Raw genomic sequence first — 20,072 nt, 5'->3', positions numbered from 1 at the left:
TCCTGCGGGCGGGAGCTGGCGAAGGAGTGGCTATTCTTTAAATTCCTTTTTGAAATTACCCGGTTTCTGTTTCTAGTATGTGCTTCTTGACCCGCTTTCGGGACGACACGTGAGCCCTGGTTTTCCTCGAGGCCCCCTGGGCTTCCTGAATTGAAAGGGAGCCGGGGCGCTCCTTTCTGTCACCCCTTTCCCTCTCGGGGGGTGGAGGGCTTCCTTTGGCCTGAAGGGGATGGGGACGGAGGGAGGGGGGACCCTTTTTGTGCACTTGGGCTGGGGGTGTGCTGCGTCCCTTCCCTGGGTGTGGGGGCCCGGTCGGCAGCCCCTCCAGGTGCGCCCTGGGGCAGGTCTCCGGGCCGGCAGGGTGGGAGTCGGGGGTGGGGCGGAATGTGGGTTCGGGGGGCAGCGCCCGGCCGTGGAGGCTGGGAGGGCGCGCAGTCGGGGCGCCTCAGGCCTTGGAGAAGGTGGCGGCAGCGCCGGCGGGGCCCCCGGGGGCAGCTCCGGGCTCCTCGGCCCAGCGGTTCATGCAGCGGCGCCGCGCGTTCATGAAGAAATTGCTGACAGTGTTGAGCTCCAGGCCGAGCTGCTGCGAGATGGTGACCTGCATCTCCTTAGACGGCCGCTTGTTCTCCTTGAAGATGGCGATGAGCGTGCGCCGCTGCAGGTCGGTGAACACCAGGCGCTGCTTTTTGGGCTGCAGCGCGCGCTCTTTCTGCTGCTCCTGCTCCTTGCGCTTGCAGGCTGCGGGCGAGCGCGGGCGGGCCGGCGGGCGAGAGGGACGCGGCGCCACCGCGCGGCCGGACGGGAGAAGACAGGCCACGTGTCCCGGAGCATCGAGACATCAGGAAACAGAAATGCGGGAAACGCGAGAGATGGAGAGACGACACGGGGACAGGGCCAAAAAGACAAGGAGACACAAAGAGCAGGAGGCAGCGAGAAGGCGGTAGGTCGATAGAGACCACCAGTAATGGAAGGAGAGGGGGGCAGACAGTCGTGGGCGGGGAACAGAGACAAAGGAGGCAGATGGGGGCGGGTAGGGGAGACAAAGAAGGGGACATAGTGTGAGCACACTTCCACAGGCACGGGTCGTCACGCCCTCCCACACCCTTTCTGCATTCTGAGCCCCTCCTAGCCTCATGTCCCCAAACTACCCCTCACCCCCCAAGAATCCTGACCTCAAGAGTACAACTAATGTTGGTGGCTTTCTGCCCTCCCTCCTGCAGCCCACACCTGGGGGATGTTGGGGGAAATGACCCGGAAACCCTACATGTGAGTTATTTGGCTCAGTGTAGACCTGAGTGAAAGAACTGGTTAATTAATACCTCTTTGTGGGGGGGTGGGGTCACAAACCCCAGGAACATCCCCCTGGAATGATGGGGCAACTAGGTTCTCGGAAGACAGGTGACAATCCATGTCTCCTTCCCTGTTGACCTGAGGCCTGATCAGCTTAGGGATCCAGAATCCAGCTAACATGGTCATCCACTTGGTCTGATTCTGATCTCTGAGCCCCTACTCTGGCCTCCCTCCACCAGCAGGCTGAGACCAAGGCTTGGCACCCCTCAGGTCCCCCAGGGAACTTCTGGAGGTGGGGAATTGCAAGACCAACCCTCCCTCTGCCAGAACCACCTGGCCCAGATGACGCGGAAGGCATAGGAGGCCGCCCTATGGTCAGTGCTTGTGTGCTAAGTCACTTCAGTCATGTCCAACTCTTCTCAACACTATGGACTGTAGCCCTCCAGGTTCCTCTGTCCATGGGATTCTCCAGACAAGAATACTGGAGTGGGTTCCCATTTCCTTCTCCAGGGGAATCTTCCCAACCCAGGGATCGAACTCATGTTTGCCTGTATCTCCTGCATTGCAGGCAGATTCTTTACCACTGAGCCACTTGGGAAGCCCCCTGTGGTGGGTGGAAGCTTGCAAAGGAGAAGGGGCAGCATCTCAGAGTGGTGGAGCTAGGGTGGAGCCTATGGTCGTGCTCCCCCCTGCACCAGCTCCAAAGCGGGCCCCTCCCCTCAATGCTGTGGGGCCAGTGGATGGACAACATGATCTTCACCAGCCAAAGCTGGCTACCTCCACCTGGGGACTGGCGACATCAGCGAAAACTCCATCAGGGTTTCAATTCCTTGTCCACACACCAGTCAGGGACAGTGGGTGGTGGACACCCGCCCCATCCTGCCTTCCCACAAACCACTTGCCCCAGCGACTCTGTCACCCCCAGAGTGGCTGGTGGCACAGGCTGTACTAGCAGATCTCCACTGCCAGCCCTGGTAGCCTGCTGGGACCACATACCAAGCTGGTTTTTTTTGGTTCCGGAACAGTCTGAACCAGATGACATGCCAGATCAATGTCCACACACGTCCGTAAAAAATAAATGAATGTCCCCTGTGCTGTGGCTCATTTCTCAGTGATGACAGCTCCCCCTCTCGCCCCCAAGTCCCCCCTCCATTTGAACTGATGCACCACTTCCTTTTCTGGCTTCTTCTGACCTGGAACACACAGTGCTTCTAATTGGCTGTTTCAGGTTTCATAATTAAATAAGACTGGCAGGCAGAGGTTACTAGACTTTTCAGAAAAAAGCCTCTAATGAAGGAGAGAGAGAGAAAGTGAGAAAAATGGGAGGAGGACTGGGGGCTGATGCTCTCAGAAGAAACAGATAAGATAGGTGCAATTAGAAGTCAGATTCTGGGAGGGGTAAGAGAAGAATACTGTATCCATGAAACAAGAACCGGATGCTGTTCAATAGAAAGGACCATGAAAGGGGCAGACAATGCTCTTAGAATTTAAGTATATTATAGCAGGAATAAAGTCAATGTAAGAATTGGGACATAGGAACTTTCCTGGCAGTCCAGTGGTTAGGACTCTGCTTTCACCACCAAGGGCCTGGGGTTCATTCCCTGGTTGGGGAACTAAGATTCCACAAGCCATGTGGCATGGCCAAAAAGTTAAAAAAAAAAAAAAAAGAAGAAGAAGAATTGGAACATAAAGCAAATATCCCTGGAAATACAAGTGGATGCAGAGATGAAAAATGAGGGAAAGATGATAACAAAGTTTGAGGATGAATGTGCAGGTTTGTCATCTGAGCAAGAGGCCATCCAAAACTAGAGGAAGGGAAGCCCAAACAAATTATATCAATATGATTAGAATAATATGTGTGTGTGTGTGTGTGTGTGCTCAGTCATGTCCAACTCGTTATGACCCCATGGACTGTAGGCCACCAGGCTCCTCTGTCCATGGGATTCTCCACATCTCTTGTGTCTCCTGCATTGGCAGGCAGATTCTTTACCACTGCACCACCTGAGAAGCAGTTGGAGGACATGAGAATTCAGTTTAAAACAGCTCATGAAATGCTCAGCTCAATAAATTAAAAAAGACTCCCTGAGGCTCACCCTTGTGAAATGTCAGGGACCCAGGGTGAAAAGAAGATAAATGCTCCCAGAGAGGAAAGCCACATGCCATTTGGAGAACCAAGAATCAGAGTGGCTTTAGGCTTCTCAAAAGCTATGAGCCAGTGGAACAATGCCTTCAAAATTCTGAGCAAAATCTATATTCAGCTAGAATTGTGTGCCCAGCCAAACTCAAGCATGAAGGCAGACTAAAGATATAGCCAGACATTCAAGGTCTCCAAAAGTTGACTTTTGTGCACCCTTTTCTCAGAAAGCTATTAGAGGGCATGTTTCATCAACATGAGGAAGTAAATCAAAAAAGGAAGATGTGGGATTCAGGAAATGTGATTCAATCTAGAAGAAAAGAGGTATCCCATATGAAGAAGGGAGACCCTGAAAGACAGCAGGACAAAGGCACCAGGGACAAGAGGTCAGCCCAAGATCAGAGCCGGTGCACCAACAGAAGTAGAAAGGGGAGATGTCCTAACAGGTGTTAGTTTTGCGTTTTGTTGGAGGATGTGGGAGAGTTTGTGATAGGCAACCATAAATTCCTGGAAGAACAAACAGCTGTACAAGAAAGGAGACAGAAATCCTAGTACTGTATGAGGTAAAACCTAGGAGATGAACCATGTACCAGACAGCATTTTGTATACAAAGTGGGGAGAGGGAACATTTATTCATGTTTTATCTGCATAAAGAAACTTTGATGGGAGAGAGAGGTTCAGGAGGGAGGGGACATATGCATACCTATGGCTGATTCGTGTTGCTGTATGGCAGAAACCAATGCAACATTGTAAAGCAATTAAAAATAAGTATTAATTTTAAAAGAAAGAAACGTGGAAAGGAAGCACCAGGAACCACCTTGACCTCTCATCTCCTTGGAACTGGCCAGCTTGTGAAGCTCACAAGAGGAGGCCACATCCCCATTCTTTTAAGGAAAAGCTGGATCTCGGGCAGCAACATCAGGGAAGAGTCAAAACTCAGCCCAGGCCTTTACATTCTTGCCACCTGTTGTGACCTCCAATTCATTCATTCACTCATGCTTTCATTCACTCACTTAGAATTGTTCTCACAAACTCAACATGCATTTATAGGAAGGGCAGAGATACAAACATTTCAGAAAGCCTGCAAGAGCTTTACACGTCCAGGGCCTTCCATGTGCTGTTTTTTTTTCATCCTTGAGATAATTCCATAAGGCAAGGAGATTCTTTCCTACTCAGAGAAGGTAGGCCACTTGCCCAAAGTCACCCAGCAAGTCCTGGCAGGGACAGGACAGGAGCCAGGGTTGACTGGCAGATGGAAGGGAGGTAAGATGTGGGTCGCCTCTTCCTCACCCACCTCCTTCTTGTCCAATCCAGAGCCGTGTGGGGGCTTCAGAGGCGGAGGCTGGGGGAGGGGCCAGCCACAGCAGAGTCGTGAAAAAACTTCGCGTTTTGTCGATCACAGCAAAAAGAGGCTCCGCTCTCCCCCCGCTTCCCGGGCGTTCAATCTAATTACAGCTCCTCACAGCCCGGATCGATCTGGGCTCCAGTCGGAGCTGTTTACCGCGAGCAGCTTTTGTCACCGCTTCATCCCCCACAGCCCCCAGCGGCGCCGGCCTGGAGGCCCCTGGCCCCGCGGGGGTGTCAGTGCGGTAGGGGAGGCGGCCCAGAGCGGCTTCCTCCGCCCACCAGTATCCCTTCCAGCACTCAGGATCACCCTAGTCCAGCCCCCAAATCGCTGCTGTCCCTGGAGGCAGCCCCAGGAGGAGGAGAGGACAGGGAATGGGCCCCTTTCACAGAAGTGAAAACAGAGGCTGTGAGAGGACTGACCAGGAAGTAGCCTGGGGAAGAGGGGCCGCTGGGAGCAGCCTGGGGTCTCCCCACCCACGGCCCCCAGACACTGCCCTGCCAGTTCTAGGCCCACCTCTCCCGCAATGATCTCCCCTGGGGACCACCACTGTGGTGTGCCTAGGAAGCCTCCTCCAGCATCCCCTCCACCGTCCCCTGCTCCCCCTGCGGCTCGTCCACCTCCATTTCTTCCTCCCCCATCAGGGTCGCTTATCTGCCCTCCATCACCTCTGCTTCTGTCACCTCCACCATCACCATCTCCTCCACCTGCATCGCTTCCACCTCCGCTGCCTCTTCTGCCCTCCTCTCCACCACCATGGTGTCCACCTACCAGCATCGCCTCCATTACTTCCACCTTCACCACCTCTACCAGCATCACCTCCTCCTCCACCATCACCACCACCTATGCCAGCACCACCTCCATCCACAGTCTACCTCATCACCCCATCAACACCACCTCTGCTCTCATCATTTCCTCCACCTGCACTCTTAACACCATCCATTTTATCCCCTCCAAAACTGTCTCCTCCAATACCCTCACTTGTACCATCAAACCCCATCATAGGGCTCACCTTGTATGTGACTAGTACAGGGAGTACATAGCCCAGTCCCCTTACCAGGGCTTCCCAGCTTGTGGTGGGGGGACAGGGAGGGGCTCCCGACTCAGGCCCACACCACTAACCATGGTTGCCATGACAGCACAGGAGGAGCCAGCTGGGCTGGCTTGTGGGATTTTGGGGGGGTTGTCTCTCAGGGACCCTGGGAGTCAGTTCCTTTACAAGGCCTGCTTCAGTCTCAACTGCAAAACTGGGACCCTCTGCCTCCTTCAAACATTTTTCAGTGTGCCGTCAGCTATCCACCCCCTCCTCATCTCATTCAGCCCCTTACCCCCACTGTCTCTCTGTTCTTATGTCCTCCTGCTGCCCCGACTCAGCTCACAGCTTCGCAGCCACACTGGTTTCACCCCGGGCACAGACCAAACTCAGGCCTTTGCAAATAGCTGCCACCTCTGCCTGCATCGCTCTTCCCCACGTTTCTTCATAGCTCCCTCGTCTCCTTCTAGTCTTCACTCAAAGCTCTGATCTCATCTGTGAGGTCCATCCTGAACCCCCTCTCCAATTTAATTCTTCAAACTCTCTCCCTGCTCAGCTTTTTTCTTCCTTTTCCCCTGACAGTATTTACCATTCTCTCAGGGAATGAAGGTTCTGGCTCCAACTTTCTCTCCTGTCCGCCCTCCATGACCTCAGGGACGGAGAATCTGATACTCGGAGCCAGATTCCATGATCTTAGAGCATCCAGGGTCTCCAATTGCTGTCAGTCATTTTGGAATCAGGGATGAGGAGGGTCTGGGGCTGGCTCCTGGGAGTCCCGGAGGAGATCCAAGGGGATACAAAAGAGGCCCCTTTCCAAATTAGCCTGCTCCTATGGGGTCGCAAAGAGTCGGACACGACTGAGCGACTGATCTGATTTGATGTGAGGGCACCCCTCAAGGGCTGCTGCTGCTGCTGCTGCTAAGTCACTTCAGTAGTGTCCGATTCTGTGCGACCCCATAGATGGCAGCCCACGAGGCTCCCCCGTCCCTGGGATTCTCCAGGCAAGAACACTGGAGTGGGTTGCCATTTCCTTCTCCAACCCTCAAGGGCTAAGGGTGGGCTTTTCTATCAGTCCGGCCCGAGTTTCCCGTTGTGACCGGCAGGAGGCAGTGGTCTCCCGCCCCAGCACAGGGCGGGGCTCCGGGAAGCAGGGTCAGCCAGGCTGGGCCGCATCCCTGCGGCAATGGCAAAGGGAGGTGAGTGGGGGTCACCCTCAAGTTCCCTTTCATTTCAGACCCTCTGAGGCTTACTCCCACAGCACCTCTGTCCCTCCTGCCTCCTGCCGTTCTAGGAAGTTGCTCACCTCCAGGAGCCAAGGGGGCAGTCAGACCGGCCACCACGTGGGTTACTGCCCGGTGCCTGCCTCTGAGCCTGTTTTCTCACATGGAAAATGGTCTTAGTCATGAGCCCTGCCTTGCCAGGCTCTGCGAACGGGTTTAGCCAGAAAAGTCCTGAATAGGGTGATGGCACTGAGCTGAGGCTCTCAGCGCCCATCTGGGGCTGCGGGGCAGGGGCTAGGTTCCAGCCCCCACTTGCAGTGCAGCTGTGAAGTGCCTCCCCGCCTCAGCACCTTCCCAGGAATCTTCCTGGAGAGGGAAGGGATGGAGAGGCCAAGGTTCGGAGCAGGGCGGCCTCAGCCAAAGAACTCCTACACATCCCTCAAGGCCCAGATTCAGTGGCCCTTGCCCCAGGAAACTCTTCTCCTTACCCTCAGCAGAGCCCCACTTCCCTCCCCTGGGAGCCCTCTGATGTCCAGCACAGAGTGGATCCACAGGAGGCTGTGGGCCGACTGTGTCTGTCCACTGACTGACGCCCCTCCCCACTGTGGGTGGTGGGGGAATAGCCCATACTGGAAGACCCTGCACAGGGAGACCTGGTGGCCACTGCCCTGGAGGGCCAGGTAAGGCAGTGGGACCCCAGGAGCACCCTGTCTGCAGTCTGCCAGGGAGAAGCTGGGGCCCTGGATTCAGTCACCCCCTCAGTGGATGGGGAGAACCAGGCCCCCACTGGGTGGAGCTGGGGTTGCACCTGTTAGCTTCCGTCTGACCCACCGCTGCTGCCTTCCCCCTCCTTCTCCCCAGACAACCCCTCTCCTTCTCTCCTCCCTTCCTTCCCCTTCTCCCGCCAGTCTCCCCCTCCTCTTCAGGTTCCTCAGCATCTTCATCCCTCATCCTCTCCCGCCTCCTTCTATTTCCTCCTCCTGAGGCCTGCTGTGGTCCACCAGGGTGACCTGGAGAATGAGTGGCCCCGCTATGCCTGTCCAGGGCCATCCCTAGCCCAGCCAGCTGACCACATGGGCTGTCTGTCCCTGTCTGTTGGATGTGCCTGTGTGAGGACACACAGGGCCCGGCCAGGTGGACAGAGGTGTGAGAGGGAGGTGGTGTGTGCAGTGCACTTTGCTGCACTGGGAGGGTGTCCATGCAGAGCAGACCACAAGTGTGAGTGACAGCAAGTGACCTATGATGGTAGGCAGAGCCGTGAGTGTGACAGGTGGATGGGAGGGACAGTGCGGGAAGGCTCAGAGGATGAGGCTGGTCAGTGGGCAGTACAGGAACACCCAGCCAGACCTCAGCGTGACCTTGGCTTGCAGCTGGCCTGGAGGGTGTAGTGGACACAGCATGGACATCAGATGGAGGGTGCTGTGTGAAGAGTCAAGGGCATAATGTGACTTCTGGGTGTGACAGCCAGTATGGGTGGCCCTGAGCCCATGGGGTCTGAGTGTACAGAATGCAGGATGGGCCACCCAGACCTAGGGCAGTTCTTGTCTGCTCTTGTCCTGGGACTGCTAGCTGCCCCCACCCCCCACCACCACCCTGTCCTTCCTGGTCAGCAGGCTCCAGGGGCCAAGTGGCCCTTCGCATACACTCCGTGGTTTACAACCCTGGTCCTGATGTCCCCATCCGTCCATGGAAGTGGGGGTCCCACCGTACAGCAGTCCAAATGCAGGCCAGGGTGGGCCTGCAGCCATCACTCCTCCCTTCACTAGCTCTTTCTCCACACACTTATCAAGCGCCTACTGTGTGTGCTGTTTGGATAGTTTTGCTGGGGAAAGCAGTGAGTAAGATGGATGCAGCCCCTGCCTGACGCGATCTGATGTGATGGCACGCTAGCCAAACAATCAGAGATACAGGGAGACCCATGGCTGCCCCGATGTGCAGCGGGGGTGAAGGCGGGTGTGGGTGGGCTATTTGTAGGGGAAGACCTGAGGCTGCCTGGGTCGGAACAGATCTGGGCATGGAGGGTAAAATAGGAGGCCGAGCTTGACATCTGGGGACAACGGGGGAGAGGCATAGTGAAGCCCAGGGAGACGAGGCAGGAGCCAGGGTCGCACTAGAAGGGTGACACCCCCCAAGAAAGGCTGGGTTTGACAGGAGACAACAACAGCCAGACGGTGGCCCCCAAAATCAGCGACCTAGGAGTGTTGTCTCAGTCCTTCTGTGTGGCACTCTGTGCTGTGTTCAAGGTCCCCAAAGAGTTGCTCTTGTCGGCCCCCTGCCCCCCTGACCTCATAAGCCTGTACCCCACAGTGTCCATCCACCTGGGTACAGGTTGGGGTATGGGAGCAGAAGCTGGATTCACTGTCCCCTCCTTCCAGCCACCTTCTGAGCTCAGCTCAGCTTCTTGGAGCAGACAATTCAATACGGAGCCAGGTCCCCGGCTGGGATGATGACTGGTTTCCTTGGCGACACATCTCACCCCGGCCACCAGCTGCCCAGCCCCAGATGTGGGGCACATTGATACACCCACCTGATGGCTTGTCCCCACTGGGCTGTCTGCCTTGAGCATTCCCCGCTGGCCTCCTCTGGCCAGAGACAGTGAGTGACTTGCCCAAGGTCACACAGTGAGCCACTAGGAGGGGAGCTGAGCACATTCATACCTCCATCCTCTTTATCCATACCCTGCATCCCTGCGGGCCCCAGTAAGAGGTTCTCATGGATGCGGGGGGCGGAGTCATCTCCAGGGAAACGGAGGACCCTCTGGAAGCCTCAGGAGCCCCCTCTGCCTCTGCTGCCTCCCTGATCTCCACACCCGCTCCTTGCGTCCTCTCCTCCCCTGCCCGCCAGGTCTACACCTCCCATCTCCCAGCATCTGAACCACCTTGGCTGTCGCCCAGCCTCCCTCCATCCCTCCCTCGATCCCTCCCCCTTCTCCTTCCCCTGATGGGATTTTAATGGCCGCATTTTCAAATTAGTTCTGAGCCTTTCAAAGACTTATCAGAGAAATGAGCATTTCCACTGGACTCTGGGCTACCCCTGGTGTGTGTGGGGGAGGGGGGCTCCATCTGGTGGTTGCAGTGTCTGTGATGGGGGACGCTGGGGGTGTCCAGGGGCAACTCTCATGCCTCGAACCCCCTCCCCATTCAGGCACTGTGGAGGGGAGGGGTTGGCGGGGGGGGGGGGGGGGGGGGGGGCAAACCGCATCAGTGCGCACACAGAGCTTTTATTTAAAAAAAAAAAAAAAAAAAACTGTTAACAGTCACAGCGGCCAGCAGTTGGAAATGGATTTGAAAAAGATGACAGGAAAGGAACCGGTGATAAGAAAAAGCGTAGAGAGGCCAGCGCACAAAAGGGAGGGGTGGGGGGAAGCGCAGAAAAGGGAGGGGTAGGGGAAGCCAGCATCTCAGTGATTGGCAAACTCAGCCACAAGTAAAGTCACAAGCGAAATGGTGGCGGTGCACGTGCGCGCTGCTGCCTGGGGCTGACCGCAAACCATCTGAAACCGCCCAGGTGTCCACCGGGCGGGGAGGTGGTTGAAGAAAGGAGGGAACGGCCAAAGAGAATATTACGCAGCTGGCAAAAGGGCCTCCGAGGCGCTGTCTTTCCTGATGTGGATGTTCCGTGTCAGGAAGCAAAAGCACAGGAGAACTGCGCGGGGCGTGGGGGTGGGTGGTCTTTTGGTGGCATTTTTTTAAAAGAGGAAAAGAAAAGAACGTGCATTAGGGGTGCTGGATTAAGTGTCACCTCTCTTTAGAAGGAGAAATAGAAACTGGGATTTATAGAAAGGAGGACTTGGCGAATGTGTCCGCTGTTTGAAAAAAAAAAAAAAAAAAAACAATGTTTTTTAAAAGAACAGGCTGGGGAAGCAGAAGGCAGGCAGAGGGAGCGAGCAGGGTCTTTGTCGAGGTTCCCCAACGCACTGGAGCTTTTTTCTTTATCCGCTTTGTGCTCCAGCCGGCTGCGGATTCTAGTCTCCATTTGGGGAAACGGAAGTGCTCAGGGGACACGCCTTGTCCACGGTCACGAACCCGAGCTGCCGCCGGCCCGTGCCTCCCTCTCTGGGAGCGCCCCGTGTCCCCCGGCGCTGAACCGTTTGCATTCCAGGCGCAGCGACCCGACGTTCCGAGCGAGCGCACAGCCGAGCGCGCCAAGTCCGACGCCGCTCTGGGGCCGGGAGGGAGGCGAACCCAGACACGGCTACCCCTGGGTGAGATGTGATTTCCCCCCGAGTGGTGGGATGCGAGCGCCGCCGGTGACCCTGCTGGGACGCCGCGGGTGTGAAGTGCCAGTGTTCCAGTCTCCTTACACTGGGCCGCGCGCGTCCACCTCCCGCCGAGCTGTGGAAGGCAGGTGCACGCTAGATCCTTTCAGGTTTGGGAGATCCCACGTCCGCCGCGGACAGAACGGCGGAACGCGGAGGCCGGGGTTTTGCCCGCGGCGGCTTGGCCGGCACTGCGGGGCGGCGGCGGCCTGGGGCAGTGGGAACCAAGGCACTGACTTCCTCCCCAGGGCACGCTCGGTTTCGTAGAGAAGCATGAACCCTGCTGTATCCGTACCAGGCCCCCAATTGCCCACCCCGCCACCGCTCGCTGCGCGACCTTCTCCCAACCCCCCAGCACTAGGGAGTAGGGTCGGACAGCAACTGCCTGGAAGCGGGTGTGCAGAAGTGGTCAAGCGGCCCAGCTGGGTGCCATGAATAATTCCTGGCCGCTCGCAGCGGTTTCGGGAGAGAGAAGGGGGTTCTTCCCCACACCCCCAGCGCCCGGTGCTGCCTCCGATCGCCAGACCCGACTTGAGCCGGAGACTGCGCTCTCTTGTCCTAGTGTGGGCGCCTACTTGTGTCCCGTGAGGACCTACCCTCACATCCCCGTTCCTTTGCATCTCTGCTTAAGTTCCCCATGCGCCTCTACACTGCGTCCCGGGCACGTCTACACTTCCGTCCTTTCTCTCTGGCGGCCCACGCCAGTCATGGACGCCCTACTGGTCCGTTTCCTTCTGCCAATCTGTGGCTTGGTGCGTGTGACTCTTTAGGTCTAAGCCCCTCGCCCACTCCCACATCAGTCCATAAAGCAAGACAGGAGGCAGGAGGGACCCTGCCCCAACCTCATCTTGACCCCACCCACATCCTGGCCGCATCCGCATACCGGCCCCACTCATATCTACACCTATTTGGCCGAGGGGAAACTGAGGCCGCAGGTGCCCCAGGACACCCCAAGGTCAGATGGGTCTCCCAGGCTGGTCCTGGCTCCAGACCAGCTTTTCTCCTCCCCTAGGAGCACAGCCTTCCTTATTGATCAAGGGCCATATTTAATTAAAAACTTGATTCAAACCAGCCTAAGCTGCCCTGGTTAAGCCGAGCTCGCTGCTACACACAAAGACTCCAGCCATAGGGGCCGGCCTCCATCCTTACAGCAGTTTTGGTTTCCCGCCTCCCAGCCTTTTGTCCTTGGTGTTTCCACCCGCACTGAGGCAGAATAGAAAGTTGCCTCCACTTCTGGGATCTGGAGAGCGACCAGGCATGGTATTAAGAAGAGGAATGGTGAGCCCCCTCCAGCTGCGGAGAGGACTCCAGGGAAGGGGGTGGAGCCTGGAGACCAGCGTGGAGAAGGAGGCGGCCAGAGGTGGGTTGCTCCGACTAGAGTGGTGATGATTGATAGGGGGCGTCGGGGTGTCGGAGGAGGCTAGGGAAAATGGCCCTGTCTTGGTGAGCCCGAAGGCAATGGCACCCCACTCCAGTATTCTTGCCTGGAAAATCCCATGGACGGAGGAGCCTGGTAGGCTGCAGTCCATGGGGTCGCTAAGAGTCGGACACGACTGAGCGACTTCACTTTCACTTTTCTCTTTCATACATTGGAAAGGGAAATGGCGGCCCACTCCAGTATTCTTGCCTGGAGAATCCCAGCGACGGCGGAGCCTGGTGGGCTGCCTTCTATGGGGTCGCACAGAGTCGGGCACGACTGAAGCAACTTAGCATAGCATAGCATAGGATTTTCAGCTAAGGAGACTCGGAATAAAGAAGCCAAAGCCCAGCTCCAGGACCTCTGTGTGCTTCTCTGTGACGTGGGGGTGACCATCCAGTCTCTCAGGCAGGAAGTTCTCCGACCTGGGGTCCAGGGAGGCTGGACATTCAGTGACCCAAATTCCCCCTGAGGGCTGGCAGCCAGGAGAAGCAGAAGCAGGTGGCTCTGTGTTCAGCAGGAGGACACTGGGACTCGACCTCCACTCCCCCTCTACCCCCCCCCACCCCCTCGAGGGTCTCTGGTGGTCCCTGGCGGGGCTCCCATGGGCACAGGAGTCTGTCCAACTCTGTGTCAGGAGGAAAGTGCAGGCCTTCCCTCCTGGCCCAAGTGTCACCCAAGTGTTTGTAAGCTGGACCTGGATGTAACCTGGAGAGGCTTCCTCTTAGTCCTGGCCTCAGTCCACTGAGCTCTCCTCCCAGCCTTTGTCTCTGCTGGGCCCTGAGTGGGATAGGAGCCTGAGCCACTCAAGCCCCACTTACTGCCAGCTCCACATCTCCCCGCTTGTGCAGCTTCGGCAAGAGCGTCCCTTTCAGCCCTGGCTTGGTGGTCTGTAAAGTGGGCTCATTATCTGAACTGGCTTAACAGTCCCTCATTCCTAGGGGAGGGGGAGGGCTCTGAGCACCCCAGACAGCCCCCTCCACATCTGACAGCCAGAATCACGGAACCTGGGCAGGGAGCTGGCACCACCCCACTTGGGGCTTGTGTTCTATAAGGGGGGCTGGTGTGGGGGCCCCTGGCATTGTACCCAGACCCACAAGGCTCTGGTACCCACAGCCCCAGACAGTCTCCCCCTACTCCCTGTTTCTCGGGGCGGGGTCTGCAGTGTCCCCTCTGGGTCCCAGACCCCCTTCCAGCTCCCCTGCCCACTCTCTGTGGGTTCCACGAAGCACAGACTGCCGGTGGTGACCCGGGTCTTCCCTACAGACTAGGAGGTGTGGTGTGAGCAGGTGAGAGTGAGTAAGCAATGTGGCCTCAGGGTGCAGGTTCTGTGAATGTGTCCTTAGGGGTTCTGGTGGGGAATGAGTTGATAAGAAAAACCTCAACAAGCACCTCGGAGGTGGCACTTGATTCTGTCCATTTCTCTGATGAAGAAACTGAGACTCAGACCCTTGCCCAGGATGAGTTAGTGATAGAACCCAGGTGAGGCCAGTTATCCAAGTTCTCAGCTAGGATGTCTTTCCTAAAGGATCTGTAAGAGGTATGGGCCCTTGTGGTTGGTTCAAGGTTAAGTTTTACAGAAGGTACATTGGCCTTTGGGGGGTGGGGTGGGCAGATCATTTATGGGGTTTGGGTAGTAGTCCTACCAGAGTAGACCTCTCAGTTGAGTCTCTTCAGCCTAGGAAAGCCCCCACCCCACCTGCCCGCCAGCTTTTCAACACCTGATGTTGGATACAGAATGGGTGGGGGACAGGCCTGTCCTAGTCTGGGGGGAGGGGCAGTTGATGTGTATTTTCCCCTTCCACCACCGTCCCCCGCGGACTCCCAGCCGCTGGTCACTGCCCTCACTGTGCCCACCAGCTTCAGCTCCAGAAATGGCTCCCTCCCTGCCTCAGTTTCCCCCACCAGCGGTCTCCCTCATCCTTCAGGGATTCTAGGTTCAGGGCTCACTAGTGAGCCAGGAGGAGAGGACCCTTCCTTCAATCGCCACCATCTGATATTTTATATATATTCTCTGATCAGTTACAAAAAATACTTTTCCTCCGGAGTTGCAATTTAAACAATATTTGAAGACGGGCGAAGTTATCGACCAGGCGGCGGTGATGAATTAGAGCCGGTAATTCGAATTCATCGACCACCCCGCCCCCGCAGAGAAGTCCATCAGCCCCTCCCCCAGCCCCTCTTCCGTAATTACCGTTTGAGACGGGGTCTTCCAAGGGAGGGCTTCGAAGAGGTGGCGGCTGGGAAGCTGCGGGGCTCTAAGGACCCTGAGGGTGGAGCAGGGTGAGACCCCACCAGGACAGTGGGGTTGGGGCCTTGCAGGATGGGCCGTCCCCAGAATCTCAGAATTCAGACCCAGAGCCTGTCTACCCCAGTGCACACATTTTACAGATGGATAAACTGAGTCGCAAAGAACAGACAGGTCTGGGAGCAACGGAGTGGGGAACCCTGAGGTCTACCTGGCCAGATTTCTTGGGTGCTTCAAAAGAAAGAAATCCCCCTTAAGTCCTCAACCCCAGAGGACTGCCGGCTCCACGTCCCCCTGCTTGTGCAGCTTCCGCAAGTGCGTCCCTTTCAGCCCTGGCTCGGTGGTCTGTAAAGTGGGTTCATTATCTGAACTGGCTTAAACAGTCCCTCATTCCTGAGGAAGGAGAGAGGTGGAGGAGCTGGGAGCCGTCAGGTTCCAGACGAGTGACCCCAGCTGAGGAGCTGCCGTTGGGAGCCGTCACCTCTCGTTTCCAGTCTCCTTTTCTGCCTCTTTGTCTCTTTTTGTCTTTCTCACTTTGTTTTTGCCACTGTCTCTCCCTACCTATCTCTGTGTCTTTCTGCCTGTCTCTGCGTGTGTCTTTCTTCGTCCTTACCGCCTCCTGGTCCAGGGCGGTGGGGAGGACACCCCAACGGGACGCCCACAGCAGCTGGGCCAAGAAGCGAGGCCGGAGACAGAGGCCCGCAAGCGCGCGGAGGCGGGACCGGGGCGCGGAGCTGCCGGCCGGTCCGGGGATGGCGGGCGGCTTTCGCTGGGCTCAGGATGGGGACTGGGGAGGAGGAAGGGCGGTGAGTGCGGCCTGCCGGGGTCGGACTGTGCGGGTCGGCGGCCTGGAGGCGCCTCAGGCTGCGCGTGCGGGGCGGCGCGTGGGGGAGAGATGAGCCAGGCCACCTCCCCCTAACCGCTGCGATTTGCCGCCACTTAACCGCTTTTCATTTGCGCAGCGACCGGAACTAAAGGCCTCTCAGCCGGTCGGCTCCTAATTACCCCACGGCCCAGCCACCTCTAACATTCTAAGCCCAGCCCCGCTCTCTGGACGCGGTCCTGAGCGCGCCCAAGGTGCAGCAGGTGCCCAGGGCCCGGTGCGCGGACCAGGCGGGCGGCAAGATCACAGAGTGGGCAGGGGCCTGGGGAAGCAACGGAAACAGGCCAGGTGTCGCGGTTTAGTGTCCCCTGGACCTGAGCATATGCCAGGCCCTGCCCTCAGGCCCTGCATTTCCCCTAGGGGCCCCCAGACGGTCGCTATTCTGAGTCCCAGTCCAAATGGGGAAACCGAGGCTCAAAGAGGCGAGGAGGCTCTCTACCGCCACAGAAGTCAGGGAGGCCCGGCCGGGATGCAAGCGCGGGCCGCCCGCCCTCCCCTGCCGGTTGGCGCTGCTCTCCCACAGCAGCACCCCCACGGGGATTTCTCCCCTGAAGTCTGCTATTCTAAGACGCCCTCATCAACCTCTTGGATGGCCCCGAAATGTGCCATTCGAATGCCACAAATGGGTTCTGTTTCTTACATGATGTGACAGTGGAATTAAAAAAAAAAAGGAAACTGGTGTGTGTCCTTTGGGTACACATGTGTCAGACACAATGTCCCCGAAATACATGCCCTGGGGAGGAGGCCAAAGGTGGCCAGAATGGCGGTAAGTCAGACCTCACCAGTGACCCCATTCGACAAGGGCCTCTTAGTATCTGTGGTGTCAGAACTCTGCCTTTGGCCTGCTCCCTAATGTCACCTGCATCACGCACACACAGCAGGCCATGACTGTGCATTGGTGTGCTTGAGTGTCTCCTGTGAACACACCTGTGCCACTGCATGTGTCACGAGGGGGGTGGGGCAGGACAGAGTGGATCCTGTCCTCAAACAAGACCGTCCAGGTTCCTGATGCCATTTCTAACATTTCATGGCAACCTTCCCACGCACTTGGTCACCTGCCACATGAAAGGAGGATTTATTCCCCAATGTGGAGGATGAAGGAAGCCTATCGGAGGCTCAATCACCTTGTTCTGCAGAGGGGAAACTGAGGCACACGTGTAGGTGCAGGGGCCCCAGGTTGTCCAGGTGGCCTGGGGGAGGGGAGCAAATAACACGGACCCCTCTCCATCCCCCACTGGCAACCCAGTCTTCACAGCAGAAGGCTGCAGACACAGCCAAATCCCTCCCATCCTCCCCGCTCCAGGGGCGGCTGGTTGAGCCCTAGCCTGCTCCATCCAGCCCCTCTCGCCCCTGTGCACAGAAGCGATCGATCAGGTGCCTGGGGCTGCTATTGTCCCCATGGCTGGGGTGGCTGCAGCCCCTCCCCAGAATGGCCAGGAAAAGACCCTCCCCACCCAAGCCAGGCCACCACTGCGAGAATGGGGGCTCTCCTGCACTCCCCCTACTCAGCAGAAGGGGTCCTGGGCGGCGGCTGGCTGGGGGCAGGTGTGGACCCTGCTGTTGTCAGCTGGGAGGGAGAAGAGGGTCAATGAGCATCAGTGGGAGTAAGATGAGGAAGCAGAGAGAGGTAGAGAGGGAGCAGGACAGAGAGGATGAGGAAGAATAAGACAGGGAGGAAAATGTGGATCAAGCAAAGAAATAGATACCAGTTTGCCCCGACAGAGAGAGTAGAAATGAGAGAAACACAAAATGGAAAAGAGAGGCGGGTTCGGTGCGCGCACTCGAGCCAGGAGCAACCGCGCGGGGAGGGCGGCCGGCCGGCTGGGGTGTGAAGGCCTCCGGGCCGCGGGTCCCCCGGGCCGCCCCTCCCCCGCCCGTTCTCGAGTGACCTTTGCCAGCGGCCGGAGGGGGGAGGGGGCTATCGATCGCGGAGGCCCAGCTACAAAGAAGCGCGCGCTGGGGCCGGGGGCTGAGCGCGGGCCCGGCTCTGGCTGCGGAGGCGCCGGTGTTCGGTGCACGGTTCCTACACTCTGCCCCCGGAGCGGGAGGAGCAGTGAGGGGCCGTTCGGGGGGAGGGGGGTGGCACTCCGAGCTGAGAGCGGCGGCACGTCTGGATCACACCCCCCAACCCCGCCACACACACACACACACACACACATCACACACAATGAGCGACCCTGCTGGCAACTTGCGGATCCTCCAGCAGTCTGAAGGGACCCAGGGATCCTACTCCCAGTTCCTGGAGGGACTGAGCGCGAGTGTAGACTCCCGTAGGGGAGGGAAGGCGGCACTGTCCTTTCCCTCCTTTTGGTGACGGTACAGACGGGCAGGGGCGAAGATCGCGCTCTCACCTCCTGCAAGGGGGTCCCTAGCGGGCGGCGGAGTGCCAGGCCAAATGGGGAGGGGGCCGGGACTCTCCGCCGACGCACTGCCTGGTGCTAGGGAGCCCCCCGGAGCAGGACCCCTAGGGTCGGGCGGTGCGCGCTGAGCTCCTACCTGCCAGGCGCAGCGCCGACATGCGCTGGAACTCGGGCTCCTGCAGCCACTTCCACATCCTGCGGAAGGTCTCACGGCCCGATTTGAGCTTGCTCCAGGGCTTGGGGTTGCGCAGCAGGTCGGAGAGCGTGCCCTGCGAGCGGCACAGGATGCGCTGCGCGAAGATGGCCTGCGGGATGCTGTAGCGCTTCAGCTCCGCCGTGATGCGCTGCGCCACCTCCTTGGTGTTGATCTCCTCCGCCGCCGCGCCCGCCCCGGGGCCACCGCCGCCCGCGGCCGGGCCGCCGCCGCCCGCGTGAGACCCGTGCGCTCCAGCCGCCGCCAGCCCGCCCAGCGGCGCCAGCAGCCCCGCGGTGCTCCCGCCACCCGCGCCGCCGCCGCTGCCGCCGCCTCCGGACAGCCCGCGGGCCAGCGCGTCCTCCGCGCGACCCAGCAGCGCGGCGTGCGGCTCGAAGGCGGCGGGCGGCAGCAGCTTGTCCCCGGCCAGGTGGCCCGGTGCGCCGTAGGCGGCCAGCGGCGGGGGTGGCGGCGGCGGCGGGGGCTGCGGGGCGCCGTGCAGCGCGGGCGGCAGCGCATTGGGCAGCGGCGACAGCGGCGACCCCCATGGCGGGCAGCTCCTTGCCGTAGGGCCCGTAGAGGTGGCCCACGGAGGCGAGCGCCGCGCGCTCGTCGCGCATGAGGGTGAAGCTGCCGCTCACGCTGGCCGCCAGGCGCTGCGGCGGGGGCGGCGGGGGCGGCGCGGCGGCCGGGTGCGGGTGCGAATGAGGGTGGCCGCCGTGTGCCCCGGCTACGGCCGCGGCCGCCGCATGCTGGTGGAACTTGTCCGCCACGGCTGCGAGCGGGGGCAGGTGCTGCAGCGGCGTGAGCGTCGTGTAGGTGCCGCCCAGGCCCGGCGCCTCGCAGGCCATGCCCATGGCCGGGTGCAGGGGGCCGGCCAGCTCCCCGCGGAAGTCAGCGCCGCCACCCGCGCCGCTCGAGCCGCTCGCGCCCCCGGCGCCCCCGCCGCCGCCGCCGCCGCCGCCGTCCAGCAGGCTCGCCATGCCGGCCACTAGGCCGGGGCGCCCGGGCGCCACCAGGCCGCGGTGCTGCGCCGCTGCCGAGCGCGCGTGGCTCGGGCTTAGCAGCTCGCCCGCCTGCGCGTGGGCCACGCCGTGCAGGCCCCCCAGGCTCTCCAGGCTCAGCTCCATTCTCGGCCGCCGCGCGCGGACTCCTCGCCGGCTCGGCCGCCCGCCCGCCGCGCGCGCTCTTCGGCGCCGGCCCGGCGCGCTCAAGGCCGCCGCATGGCCCCCGCCCGCTCCCCGGTGGCTGCGCGCGAGGCTGCCCGGCTGCGCGGCGTACGGCCCGGCCCGGCTGCGAGCGCGGCCACCAGGATGTGGCGGGGGAGCGGCCGCCGGCGCCCGGGCCCGGGTCTGACGTCAGCGCCCCCGCCCACCGGCTCCCCTAGCCGCCGCCTCCCGCTGACTAGCTCTCCGCCCGCCCTGGCCCCCTGGAGCGCCACGCTGGCCGGAGTGGGCTAGACTCCGGGCTTCTGCCAGACACCCTGCCACTGCCTCCACCATGCCCCCTGGGGATCAGTGGTACTCGGGGACAATGGACGGAGGTCGAGGACAGACTTCACCGAGGCGGGGCTGGTGACTTAGTCTCTGGGGCTCAGATTCTCTGTCTCTTCCAAGGGTCGTGAAGGTTACTTTCCTCCCTGGCACCTGTGAGTCCATCTTTAGGGAGTGCACCGGAGTGTGACTCAGTGG

At 59.4% G+C, this 20,072-nt stretch overlaps 1 protein-coding gene across 1 annotated transcript; it reads right to left on the bottom strand.

Annotated features, from left to right (window-relative positions):
• Positions 1 to 445: 445 nt before the first annotated feature.
• Positions 446 to 19,511, bottom strand: ONECUT3 (one cut homeobox 3). The gene is given in 3 exon segments (XM_070792212.1): positions 446 to 738; positions 18,325 to 18,925; positions 18,927 to 19,511. Coding segments are annotated over 3 exon segments (1,479 nt in total).
• Between the last annotated feature and the right edge of the window lie 561 nt (positions 19,512 to 20,072).

Source organism: Bos indicus, chromosome 7, assembly GCF_029378745.1.
Source record: "Bos indicus isolate NIAB-ARS_2022 breed Sahiwal x Tharparkar chromosome 7, NIAB-ARS_B.indTharparkar_mat_pri_1.0, whole genome shotgun sequence".
NCBI classification, from domain to species: Eukaryota; Metazoa; Chordata; class Mammalia; order Artiodactyla; family Bovidae; genus Bos; species Bos indicus.
Note: the sequence above shows the minus strand (reverse complement) of the source record. Positions and strands in the feature narration are given on the sequence as shown.